At 32.5% G+C, this 14,616-nt stretch overlaps 1 protein-coding gene across 1 annotated transcript; it reads left to right on the forward strand.

Moving 5' to 3' along the window:
* Nucleotides 1–10,519: 10,519 nt before the first annotated feature.
* Nucleotides 10,520–13,860, forward strand: LOC142526806 (protein NRT1/ PTR FAMILY 4.5-like). The gene is made up of 6 exons (XM_075631411.1): nt 10,520–10,785; nt 10,876–10,969; nt 11,081–11,298; nt 11,732–12,163; nt 12,327–12,451; nt 12,695–13,860. Exons 1-6 carry the CDS (start codon nt 10,783–10,785, stop codon nt 13,623–13,625), a joined length of 1,803 nt encoding a protein of 600 aa, XP_075487526.1. The 5' UTR covers nt 10,520–10,782; the 3' UTR covers nt 13,626–13,860.
* The last annotated feature ends 756 nt before the right edge of the window (nt 13,861–14,616 follow it).

Below are 14,616 nucleotides of genomic sequence, written 5' to 3' on the forward strand. Positions count from 1 at the left end.
AATAAGAAAAAGGAAGTGAGGCTAATTCAGAAGGCATATGATGACAGCTCAGAATAGACAGACTTAATACGCCAACGTTGAATGATGACGATTGGTATTTGGGGCCGAAGATTTAATATATCCTTGACTGGGATAAACAGAATTGATATCAACTAATGATATTGATTTGGTATGAGCCGTTGATTGGCATATACGGATGTTGTATAGCCAGTATTTTGCGATTGATTCGATTAAAATGATTTCGAGTGGTATTATGATTTTATGCTTCTTGAATGATTACTCCAGTCTGGAATCAGAGATCCGTGAAAGGAAGAAAAATTTGGAACGAAGAATATTCTACTGTTGCATATACAGTAAAGTCGACAGAGCATTAGAAATATTCCTTGAAAGACAGAATTTGATATGAGATTAAGATTTCAGAATGGATTCATTGACATGAGTTTTGATTTAAACTATGTATACATTTCTTCTGATATGTCTGAATTGATTACTTGCAAGTTCGAGGACGAACTCAGATCTAAGAGGGGGAGAAATGTAAGGCTCGAGATTTATTAGTCTTCATTGATGTGATATTCGGAAGATATGAGTATGAATGACATGTAATGAGAAGCACTAAACGGGATTATGAAGTGGTGCATAAAGACTAGACCGCACCCGCGGTAAGGAAAGGACCGCACCTGCGGTTGAGCTCATGAATTGTGGAAGAATTACAGTAGCATGAGCGCACCCGTGCTACGAACAAGACCGCACCCGCGGTTGATGGATAGAGAGTTGGAGATTAATTACAGAAGTGACACCGCACCCGCGGTGCTAGACAGACCGCACCCGCGGTTCTACTACAGTAGAGGCAGCGCACCCGCGGTGCAAGACAGAGCGCACCCGCGGTCGCTGTTTCTGAAATATTGGATGATGATCAGTACGCCTAGCGCACCCGCGGTGTGAGAAATACCGCACCCGCGGTGAAACGTGCAGTAAGCACATTCAGCCATGTGCCTTACATGCAAGGTGATCTATATATATATATATACGAAATCTTCATTCTTCCTTAAGCAAGAAACGAGAATTCCCTCAGAAATCTTCCAAGTTTGATGTGGTGCTAGATTGGAGATTTTATACCAACCAGTTATCAGAATTTAAATCCGAGCACAGTTCTACGATCCTCTTGGCGACAGCTACAACTTGACGTAAGTTTTGTTACGTTTAGACATGATTTGAAATTATGTTAGTGTCAGAATCGAATATGAATCAGATATGATGTTTCTGATACAGTAGACATCGTATATTTGAAGTCGGATTAAAGGAATAGATTGGTTATGCAATTGTTATGATTTTCGAAAGATATTGATTGAGATTTGAAATCAGAGTAGTGTTGTTACTGATTTTGAATATACCGATATTGAAAATATGAGTTGTACTGGTATTGAGTATGAATTCTGGTACTATATTTGTGATGTTGGGATTGACGGGATTATCGACATTTCATTGTTATGCTGTTGAAGCATCAGTTGATTTAGATTGATCAGATTCAGTAATAATCTCGAGTGTATCGTGATATCATTGATATGAATTAGATTATACCTTGTTCAGATATGGATCAGACTATATACCGATTTGAGTATTGATCAGAACAAGTTCTGAGCTGAGTTATATACTGATACTGTATTTATATGATTGTCATTATCAGATGTGGATATGGACCGATTGGAATACAAGACTTCGTCTTCGTCAGACCGAGAAGACAAAGGTATAATTCATGTGAATTCGGGAGATATGACTCGAATCAGACTTGGTTGGAGTTTTCCTAAATCACATACTAGATTTATTATTTATATTTGATTATGATTATGTCTTGTTTATAGATTTATATTCAAGCATTGAAATAGGAGAGTCATTGGCAGACTTGCTAAACTAGACGTTCGGTGGTATCGACGCTTCGGATCAGATTCAATCCGATTGTAGACATTCGATACAGACAGGACCGAAGTCTAGGAATAAGACGTACAGTTACCCCGATTGAGAGGGTAGGTGACAGACAGTGACGTCTTATTCACACCGGGATCCCTAGAGTTAGAGTCGAGTCGAGTCAAGATATGAATTGAATTGAGTTGCATGCTTATTTTATTTTGATTTCAGAGATTATGGAATCCATTGTTACTGCATGCTTATTTGATTTGGTTTCCTAGACTATGAAACCTATTGTTATGAATTTTACGCATGATAACATGCGTTATGATTTATATTGTGTATATGCATGTATACATGTTTTATACTGGGATTTATTCTCACCGGAGTATCCGGCTGTTGTCTTGTTTTGTATGTGTGCATGACAACAGGTGGGGCAGGATCGAGGTCAAGAAGATGAGTTAGAGTGGTGATTCCGGACTGATTGTAGACTTGGTTTAATACTTAAAATTTAGTAGTTGAACCTTAGACTAGTTTGAATAAGTGTTGTACATTATTGTACTTTTATACTGAGATGTATATTAGTTAAATTCATTACGTTCTGCACTTACATTTTTTAAAAGAAAAATTTTTAGACCATGTTTATCTTAATTGATAATTAAATCCCAAAGATGATTAAGAAGATGATTAGCGTCCGGGTCCCCACATTTAAAGCATATTTTTGTGATAAAATTTATGAAAACTGATGTTGTGAAAACTTGAAATTCCAGCAGTAATTAGCTAGCATTTTGCAGCAGCTAGCAATATTCAGCAGCAGTGCAAAATTTCCAGCAGAAGCTAATATTTCAGAAGATGATATTTTTTCAGCAGACAGAATCCAGCAGAAGAAGAGTTCAATAGCGAGATTCCAGTAGATAGCTACTGATTCTGCTTATGACTTGTAACTGAAGCATTTAACATAGAATAAAGGCTGTTAATGACATATTATGGCCATTAATTGGGAGGTCAACAGTCAGAATTTTGCCTATAAATAACACCCTCAAATATCTGAAATGAGTATTACACAAATCTTGAGTTATCACATTAATTTTCGAGCTAAGAGAGTGTCTATTTTCGAGCAGTAGAAACCAGTAGCAAGAACAAGCAGATTCCAGACTCCAACCGAAACTTTCTAGCAAATTATTGTAAGTAGGCTTATGTATAAACATCTTGAAATCAGTTTGATAATTCCTGTTTTAAACCAAAATATATGTATTTTTGATTTCTGATCTCTGATTTTTGAAGCACTGAAACCTAGTGAGCTAATGGTAGTAATATATATTCTGAAACATTACTGATTCCTGATTACTGATTACTGGCCGCACCCTTAGAGGAGAGAACATATAGGATACTGATATCAGTTTAGATATGAAATTCACGAACGTGCTCAGTGCATGCTTGCTAAAATTTAAGTTCTGATTTCTGAATACTGACTCCTGTTATTTCTGAATAGTGATTCCTGTTATTACTGAATATTGATTCATGTCCTGAAAGTAAGAGTTTTTGTATATTATTCGTATTACTGTTCCTATTTGAAAATCGGTTTTGAAAACTGAGAGTTATTTCTCGCCCCCGCTTACTGAGTGATGACCATATCACTCACCCACCAAACCCATCTCAGATGAGAACGAGGAAGAATTATTAGAAGAAGAATAGCAGAACCAATTCTGTGGCTGGTGAAGGAGACTGTCATATCTCAGTTCTGATTTTTTTTTATATTCCGATGCATCTGTTAAGACAGTGTTATGTCTGGTTTACATTTCCGCTGTAAAACATTAGTTATTTGAGTTTGTATCAGACATTGAAATATTCAGTATTTATGAATAAAAAGATTGGTTTCTGAATATTGTACTTCTGAGGCTTGTTGTTTTCGAATGTAAATTTGAGAGCAAGGCCGGTGTCAACCAACCCCGTCCCTGGGGCATGACAGATGTGATGTGTGTTCGATAATGTGATTCACATTTATATTCAATATATAAAGAATAAGAAAAAAAAATAGATTTTGACAGTAAATAAAATTTATTTTGGAAACTAGTGAAAATAACTAATAATTGATTTCAACGTATTTGACCAAATCTGCATCATAAATTGAATACCGATGTTTTATAAATACTTGGCATTATATTTTCAGGAAATCAACAAAAAACTATGTGAAGAAAATTACCCTAAGAGTTTTGATGATTGACAAATCAAAACATCACTTAACTGTTTCAGGAAACAACTGAAATCTTTTGTGTATAACAAGAACCAGCTCAACCACCGAGTTTTCAAACCGCTTGAATTTCAGACCTCTTAACATTCAACCGCCTAAAGAAGAAGAAGCTAGAAAGGAACCAGCTCAACCGCTTGAATTTTAGACCGCTTAACATTCAATCGTCTGAAGAAGAAGCTCAAATTTCTCAACCGGCTGTTCGAAAACTTTATGTCGAGTCATTAAAAGAGCTATTTATTGCTCACTTAATGAAAGACGCTCTTTGACCGGTTCAGAACATTCAAATGGTTTTGCAGCGTTACAAGTCAATCATGTTCTACACCAGTCTCAATATTGATCTGTATTTATGTCACTATCCCATCTGAAGGTGAAAATAACTAATAATTGATTTCAACGTAAAAATATCAGCCGAATTTACTTTACTCAAGGATATTATATGATTTGCTTCCTTTCTTCCTTTCATATTATTAAATTTATATTTAAAATCAGTAAATAATATATTGTATTGAACCCAGGGACCTATACAGGAAAGAAAATCGACATTGGGCTACCTGCAGAAATATGGGGTCTCGCAGTACGATGCATAATAATTTTTGTAATTTTGATAAGAAAAATATAGGTTTATTTTTTCACTAAAGCACAAAAAATTATTACAATACGATTTGGCAATGTTCTAAAAAGCGTGAAGCGTCCTGAAGTGTGGATGTCGACCTCCAAGCTTTTCAAGTTTAAGCGAAAAAAGCTTGAGCGAGATTAGGACGGACTTAAGCGTGAAAAAACGTTTTTTTATATTTAGTGTAATTGTCATTATCTTAAATCAATAAATAGATAAAATAATACATAAATATGATAAATTTAAATATGATGCATTAATTCTCATATTTATAAAAGCATAAAAATCTCAAAATTACAATCTTTATTTGTTTTTGCAACTAGAACGCATTAAAAAATGCTAAATATTTGTCAAATCATTGTCATACACGCTTAATCATAATTAAAATTAAAAAATAAGCATCTAAATTATAAACCTAATTTATTATTTTAAAATAAAAACATACCTTCAGAATAAAAAAATAAAAAATAAACAGATGCGATTATTTGTATTTAAACGCGCTTAATTAAAGTCTTAATTATGCTTAATTCGATCAAACTACAAGTTTGACCGCTTTTCTCCGAAGCGGAGTGTTTTTGTCGAGCTCCAAGCTTAAGCGCACTTAAACGGAGCTTAAACGGGTTTTTAGAATACTGTGATTTGATAATAATTCTAATATTCCAAAAGTGGTTTGAGCGAACAAAGTTGAGAAAATAAAATGTAAAAATTATAATTTATATATGTATTTTATAGATATAAAATCAATAACATATTTGACCAAATCTACATCAAAAATTGAATATCGATGTTTCATGAATACTTAGCGTTATATTCAGGAAATCAATAGAAAACTAACCGACATAGTTTTTTAGGCCAAAAACACACTTTGATATTTACTTTGTTGAAAAATTCAAAAAAAAAAAAATTCGCATTTGTAGTTTTTTTTTACAAAATTTTATACCATATTTATTAATTTGTTAGACAATTTATTATCATTTACCGAGTTTTAGGCAAAAAAAATTTTTTGTTTTTGAGCAAGTTTTTCTGTAATTGTATACGTTGATTTATTAATTCAAATAAAGTTATATTTAATCTACTATTTTTATTTATGGACTACACTCAAAAAAATAAAAATTTATACTTTATAATATTTTTTTGGCACCGATTAATTTAAATAATTTTATTATACATATAAAAAATTAAATTAAATAAAATGAATATATACATTTTCTTAAAAAATGACTCGGGACCTGATTGAACCCTTGAACTTCAAAAATGCCATGATTAATTTGTAACTATTTTTTTTTTTTTTAATATCGTGATAATCCGCATGCGTTATCTTTTAATGAGCATTGCGTAAAACTCCGAACTAATACAATAGCCTGTAATCTACATTATCCAGGTAAACTATATTTGGACAAACAATACGTGACAAGTTCGTCTGAGAAGATATTGACTAGGAGAATCAAAATTTTGACTATTAATCAAATGATCACTTACTTCATCAACTCAGATATCCTCTTAGGCCATAAATTTTGTTTTAAATTCATGATTCAAGTTAGTTTTACAATGTTAACTGAAACTAGGGAGGATGAATTTTATTATCATTGTTATCTGTTAAACCAAATATAAATTATAAAAAAATTTGATATCTGGACAATTAATTTGTCAAATCTTGATAACAAATAAATTAATAAAGTCATAATGTATTCACCTTTACAAAAAAATCACGATGGGTATTTTATAATAAAAAAAAAAGTATGTTTCTTGTGAGACGGTCTCACGAATATTTATCTATGTGATGAGTCAATCATAGCGATATTCACAATAAAAAGTAATAATTTTAGCATAAAAAGTAATACTTTTTTCATGGATGACTCAAATAAAAGATTTTTCTCACAAAATACGATCTGTGAGATCATCTCACACGAATTTTTGTCATAAGAAAATTGAATATATATAGATTAAATAATTGATGGTTTTCAACAAATCTTCCAATTTATTTAATAGTACAGAGTTCACTCTACTGTTATTCGTACTGACATGATATATATTTTTTAATTAACATTTTACAGTAAAAAAACTTTCATGTTGATTGAAAATATGACATCGAAGTTCTAACAAAGTGAATATAATATTAGAAATAATATTGATAATTACATTTCCACCCAACACTGTATGTAGATTGAAGAACACAAGCCTCTGTCTCTTTTTTTATTTATTATTATTATATGACTTTATGCATAAGTGGTAAGGAATTTATATCTTTGCAAAAATTTGTCTGAGACGATCTCACGGATCGTATTTTTTAAGATATATATCTTAATTGGGTCATTCATGAAAAAATATTTGTTTATGCTAAGATAATTAATTTTTATTGTGAATATCGGTATGATTGACCCGTCTCACAGATAAAGATTCGTGATACCATCTCACAAGAGACCTATTCCTACATCTTTTCCCATTAGATTCAAGTTTTTTAATATATTACATCTATATTTTTATAATATTTTAAAAAAGTCATCTTGGAAAAATGATGAGAGATGATTTGAATAGAAATCTTTAAGTTGGTAAAAGAAATCTTTCTAATTTATTCTTGTAATTTAATTGTATATTGTATCATGTGAAATGTGAATGGAAGAATGTGGTCACCGATTATTATTATAATTTTTTTTAAAAATAAACTTGGAAAATTTCTTAATATGAATAAATTTAATAATAAATTATATAATTTACGTACCATATCTTTTGTCAAACTTGTCATTTAATTCGCGAAAATGTATGTGTTTGTCATAAAAAGTCAAACAAGTACTGGACTTGCAGAGGGATAAACCAAGAAAAAAAAGGAATTAAATTTCAAAGACATTTCATTTGAATTGATTTTTTTTCTTCTTCTCATGTTCATAATTAAAAATGTAAATGAACCAAACCGTTTGCGAGCTATTCGAAGCTCGGCTCGATAAAAAGCTCGTTTGAGTTTGTTTGTTAATCATATCAAACCAAGCCCAAGCTCGATTTTGAGCTCGAAAATTTAATCAAACCAAGCTCAAGCCTAAGGATATTCGGCTCGTGAGCTCGCAAACATGTTCGATAATAGGCTCTCGAGCTCGAGCTCGGCTCGTTTAGGTGGCTCGCAAACAAGATTTTGGAATGTTCAATAATATACTGATTGTTGTTTTTTTTAGCTCTTATTTGTGTCGTTTTGGTTATTTATGAATGAATTTACATTTTTATGTCTGATTTAAAATTAGTTTATAGATATATTTAATTTTTAACAAGCTCGATTCAAACTCAAACTCGAGCTCAATTCTATGCTTATCGAGCTCGAAAACGAGACGAGCTCAAGCCAGGCTTGTTAAACATGCTAAATGAGCCGAGCTCGAGCTTTTCTCGAGCTCAGTAATTTCAATACAAACCGAGCTCGAGCCAATCTTAAACAAACCAAGCTCAAGCCTGATACCGTTTGGTTTGGTTTGGATCGTTTCCATCCCTATTCATAATGTATTTATTTCCTTCGATTTTTTGTCTTAATTATTGTAATAAATCTCATATTTCACTTATTAAAATGTACGAGTTATTGTACCTGATATGTATGTATCCCACTCAAATCTTTATTTTTAATAACGAGAACTCGTAACCTTTATCTTTGGTGTAGTCTGAGTATACTCAAAGAGTCAACGTAATAGTCTGTAAATTACGCTAACCATGTAAGTCACATTGGACAAACGATCTAATGTGACAGATGCAAAGCTGAGATGAAAGAAGTAAGAAAAGATTGAACATATGATCTTTTGATAAAAAAAATCATTCTATCACCCAAACTATCTTTAACGGCCACTCAATATTATATATATGATATATATCTTTCACATGAGATAGCATGTATTTTTTATTTTTTATTTTTGTAATTTTTTGAGCTGATATTTATATCATGTGTTTGACCATATATATATTATTGCAAAATATGTTAGAATGTCACACTATATTAATTATCGTATCACACGTAAAAGATATTATTATGTGTATTTTATTTTGTATTATATTTTATTTCATGAATAATTCTTCTTTCTGACTACGAAATTTTATGAAAAATAAAATAATTACATCCTTCAAATTACAAGTACTGACATGTGCCCATACTCATAATTTCTGTATTCGAACTTGAGTATGAATTTTACTTGAATTTGAAAAAAAACATGAATTATTTCAAACTCAAATATGGATTAAATTCGAGTCTGATCATAAAATTTGTTTTTAAAATGACGTTTCATTTTTTTAATACAAAAATTTGTGTGAGACGATCTCACGGATTGTATTTGTGAGACGAATCTCTTATTTGGGTTATCCATGAAAAAATATTATTTTTTATGCTTATGCATAGTTTGGTACATAGGATAAGGAATGGATTGATAAATAATCTTCCTTATCCCATGTTTGGTAGCTTTTTACATGGACCTTGATAAATAATTTTTTAGAATGATAAAATGTCCCTTCTATTAGGTGTGATAATTTTAATTTAATGATAAAATACACTACAAATGACTTAATTGCCCTTAATTTATAAATGATTTTTATAAATCTATACCAGTAGGTAGAAATTAAAATCAAATAAATATTTTTATATATTATATAATATGATAATTATATAAATAAATTCGAGATAATTATATAAATAATTTTTATAAATATTAATAAAATTATTAATATCACTCGATTAACCTTAAAAATTTATAATTGACTTGACTCACAAAATCAAGCGCTCAATTATCATATTATATAATATATAAAATTAGGTAAAAATAAATAAATCATGCAAGTACTATCGGCGCATGAACAGATAAAAAATATGAACTCAAGCAACAACTTTGAAATTATAAAATTTATTATGACAAGGTTAATTTTGTTATTACAATCTAATATATAAATTTAATCACTCTTACTAAAATCATACCAAACATTAAATATAATATCCTACATCTTATTTATCCTTAACTTATCATTATATTATATATCATATGTTTATCCTATCATGTATACCAAACTATGCCTAGAGTATTATTTTTTATTGTTAATATCAGTAGGATTGACCCGTCTCATAGATAAAGATCCGTGAGACCATCTCACAAAAGACATACTCTTTTTTATAATTTTTTCTCACCTATATAAGTCATAGTATTTATATACTGCATTACACACACAACACATGCGTGGTATCTCTCATCCACTACTATATCGAATATTTCGAGTGAAGACTAGCAACTCGAACAAATATAATAATATTGGCTCAAATATCACTTAAAAAAAGTATGAATAACTATCTTGTAATACGATCTCACGGATTTTTATTCATGAGACGAATGAATTATGTCCATATTTACATAAAAAATAATATTTTGACATAAACAATAATATTTTTTCATTGTGAACTTAAATAGAATATACGTCTCATAAAATTGACTAATGAAATATTTCACAATTTTTATGATAAACTATACACACACACACACACAAATTTGACTCGACTTGGATATTTTTTTTAATAAAAAAAATCAACTTCAAAAACTTGTAAGTTGGATTGATATATATATATATATATATCATACATACACACAAAAATTTGACTCGACTTGGATATTTTTTTAATAAAAAAAATCAACTTCAAAAACTTGTAAGTTGGATTGATTTGTTTGGATATGTAGCTTAAGACCTCAAGTCATGTTCCCATGGTATAACTTCGCTAGCTTTGTGCCCACACCCCCACACACAAACACCAACTCATACATCACCACTCCACTAGTGTTTCGTGTCCTAATCATGAATTCTTGGAGAGAGAGGGAAAAAAAAAGACAGTGAGAACAAGAAAGCGATCAATTACATGTCAATGGAGGTTATATGCACCTTTCTTGATTGCCTATATTTATGATTGAGCCACTCCCTCCATTTCTCTTGCATTTCACACTCATTTCTCTCGTAACTAGCAGACAACGAATTGGGCTTTTGCCTTACTGAATAAGCGGCCATTTTTTGACTACCAACCATGGTGAGTAGTGTTGTAGATATTTTCTTGAAAAGCCCTCTTTTACAAATGGGTTTTGAGTTTTAAGCTAATTGATTTGTTGCCCCATTCAAGCATGGGGAAAACATGGAGACAGGGTACGACATTCTAAGCCCATCGAAAGTCAATGATGGCAGAGGAGGATTCAGAGCAGTTTCCTTCATTTTCGGTACCAAGCTTAATCCTTTTAGTTCTTTATGGGTATTTTCTTGCAGAAATTGTCAGTGAGAAATATGTATTAGTGCAGGATTTGATGTCTTGTTCTTGCGTTTGTATGTAGTTTTGGCGGCATTGGACAACATGGGTTTTGTTGCAAATTTAGTGAGCTTGGTTCTCTACTTCTCGTACAAGATGCACTTTGATCTGTCTAGTGCAGCAAATACTCTTACAAATCTCATGGGATCAGCTTTCTTATTGTCGATCGTTGGTGGTTTGATCTCAGATACTTACATTAACAGATTCAAGACTTGCCTAATCTTCGGCTCTCTTGAAGTGTTGGTAAAACAAATTATATTGAAATGTCCCTGTCTTGAATCTGTTTATGATTTTTTTTTTGGATAATTCAAGAATCATGGAATAAATTATGAGGAAACATGTAGTTATCTTGGATATAATTTGGGAACAATAATTGCCACGAGGTCCTATAAGGGCTACACTACTATTTCTAAATCTTGAGGTATACAATGTCACCGGTTATGATTTTGATACTACTAAGTTTGGTCTTACGCACTATTTTATCTTTTTCACATCGAAGGGCTTATATCAATGTCATGACATTGATATTTGCAATTTGGTTAGAAAACATTCCATCTGGTTTAAAGTTTTTGCAGTGTACGAATTCTTGAACTATTGCTTGATGTGACCCATGAGCTGCTATGCATATGAACTCCTTTATAATTAAAGAAATTATGTTTTGCTTTTTATCTGTTAGGCTCTATCAATGATGACAATTCAGGCTCATGAAGATAATTTACTACCAAAACCTTGCGCCAAGTCAAGTTGCATTCGAGGTGGAATTGCTGTCTATTTCTACGCATCTCTGTGTTTATTGGCGTTAGGTATTGGTGGGGTAAAGGGTTCTCTTCCAGCACTTGGTGCAGACCAATTCGATGCCAAAATCCCGAAAGAAGCCAAGGGTCTTGCTAGCTATTTCAACTGGCTGTTGCTTAGTACTGTTGTTGGTTCGTCTGTTGGTGTTACTGTCATTGTTTGGTTTGCTACTAATAAGAACAATCATAATTGGTGGAAGGGATTTCTTACTTGTGCTATTGGTTCATTAATCGGATTTATATTTCTTGGGGTTGGAAAACCGTTCTATCGCCTTCAAGTCCCGCGAGAAAGCCCTCTTGTAAGAATTATACAGGTACAAATATATACATTGCTTTCACCTTGTTTCTATGCTAAATCAAGTATCTTGTTTTGCGTTATTTGATTGAATACACTCGGTCCACTGTGATTTGACAGAAATTATGTTTGTTATGATATAAGAGTTATGATTCCTAAGTCAACTTTTTTTTTCAGCGCAGGTTATAGTTGTGGCAATAAAAAACCGTTGGCTGTCACTTCCAGTGGACAATAGCGAGCTATATGAGCTCAACGAGAAAGATTCAAACCCAACAGCTCAAAAAATTGTTCATACCAATCAATTTAGGTAGTCTTGTAATCTGATATGAGCTATACTTCCTATACCTGTCTCGTGTCACTTACGTATAGTTCATTCTCTTATCTAAGCTGAATTTGAATTCCTTTTCAAATACAGATTTGCCTCCTTGGTAATTAAAACAAGGAATTTTGAGTTTTGTTTGAAAAACCAAGCTGAGTTAGGAGTATAGTACGCTACCAACATATACACGCTGATCATATATACATTCTTGACTATATCTTTTTACTGTAGATGGCTAGACAAAGCAGCGATTCTCCCTCGAAGTGCTCAGCCCTCCCCTTGGAAAGTTTGCACACTGACACAAGTGGAAGAAGTAAAAATCCTTACTAGAATGTTGCCAATTATTGCTAGTACAATCCTACTTAACACATGCATGGCACAGCTTCAAACCTTCTCAGTTCAACAAGGCTATCGAATGGATCCCCATCTTGGTTCTTTCCAAGTCCCGGCCGCTTCAATCCCCATCATCCCATTACTCTTTATGATCATCCTTATTCCAATATATGACCGTCTTTTCGTCCCCTTTATTCGTAAGTTCACAAAGCATCCATCTGGAATCACTCAGCTTCAAAGAATAGGTGTTGGCCTAGTTCTCTCAGCTCTGTCCATGGCTGTTGCCGCAGTTATAGAAGTTAAGAGAAGAAGTCATTCTTTGAAGAATCCGTTGAAGCCCATAAGTCTTTTTTGGCTGGCATTTCAATATGGCATATTTGGTATTGCTGATATGTTTACTTTAGTGGGATCACTTGAATTTTTCTACAAAGAAGCTCCTGCTGGCATGAGGTCACTTTCAACCTCTTTTACGTATATTTCACAATCTTTCGGGTATTTCTTGAGCAGTGCTTTTGTGAGTGCTATAAATTCAGTAACGAAAAGAATCTCACCAAGCAAACAAGGTTGGTTGTATGGACAAGATTTGGACAAGAACAATTTGAATTTGTTCTTCTGGTTCTTGGCAATCTTGAGCGGTCTCAACTTTCTCTGTTTTCTGTATTTCGCAACATGGTACGAATACAAAAACAATGACGAGAATGCCGTCGATAAGAATGCCGTTCCAACTTCTCAGTCTATCAATCCTCTCTTCAAGGCGGTGGAGGAGGAAGATTCGTTGAAGGCTGTAAATGGTGACTCCGCCGTGGAGCACACGAATGTGAAAGACTGATATAGTATATTTACATGAAACAGGAGATGAAACTTAAATGGTATTTCGTAAAGTTATAGACCTGATGGCCTTTTCCCTTATTATTATTAATTTTTTGTGGGTTTTGTGTGCTGTGATTTTTTCTGATCTTTTATTGGCAGTATGGCTTGAATTGATACTTAGATGTACCCACTTACAACAATATTGTAAAAATGTTTTCCAAGGAATGAAGATTTGTTCTGCAATATACAGTAAATATGAATGGATTTTTATTATTCTGAGCACCACTTCTTTTGGTTAGTCCCTCTCAATAGTATTTGTCGCATGTGAGCTTATTTCTTCTGCAATATTCGAATGAAGTTGCTTTAAAACATACAGAGTAAGTTTTTTCCGAGGTCTCTCGAATCTTTATATGTGAGACGAGTTAACCCTACCGATAGTCACAATAAAAAGTAATATTCTTAGCTTAAAAAGTAATATTTTGCATGGATGACTCAAATAAAAGATCCGTCTTATAAAATACAACCCGTGGGACCGTCTCCCACAAGTTTTTGCCAAAAAAAATATACTATTATACTTATTACTAGGGGTAACCTGCCTATTGGCCTTCCATCGAGTTGAATTAATAAATAATACCCCCAAGTATAGCCATTAAAAATGATAGATGAGTCCATTTATTTCACAATAATGCGCAGAGAAAAGACTTGTGAACATTGAAGCGTCCTCTCAATACCCACTTCAAATGATTTCATAGTGCTATCATTTAGCCACTTTTGTCCCCTAAGGATGCTTATAAAAATTGGTTCAGGTCGAAATTGGATAAGACAAAGATGAATCAGATCCAGAACCGTCTCTGATCCATTTGTCAATAAATTGAACCGGTTCAGTAAACGGTACGATAGGTTATCGGATTTGGACTGGAGCCAAAAAATTTTAAAAAAATAAAAATAAACGGCCATTGGGCCAAATTGCAGCCGAGACCTAAGGCCTTTTTAAAATTAAAACGGCCCAC

This window comes from Primulina tabacum, chromosome 15 (assembly GCF_025594145.1).
Source record: "Primulina tabacum isolate GXHZ01 chromosome 15, ASM2559414v2, whole genome shotgun sequence".
In the NCBI taxonomy this organism is placed as follows: domain Eukaryota; kingdom Viridiplantae; phylum Streptophyta; class Magnoliopsida; order Lamiales; family Gesneriaceae; genus Primulina; species Primulina tabacum.

Bases quoted from the DNA above. Each gene is read 5' to 3' on its own strand.
- LOC142526806 (XM_075631411.1), top strand. The intron at 11,299-11,731 runs GTAAAACAAATT...TTTATCTGTTAG, and splicing joins TCGGCTCTCTTGAAGTGTTG to GCTCTATCAATGATGACAAT. The intron at 12,164-12,326 runs GTACAAATATAT...TTTTCAGCGCAG, and splicing joins CTCTTGTAAGAATTATACAG to GTTATAGTTGTGGCAATAAA.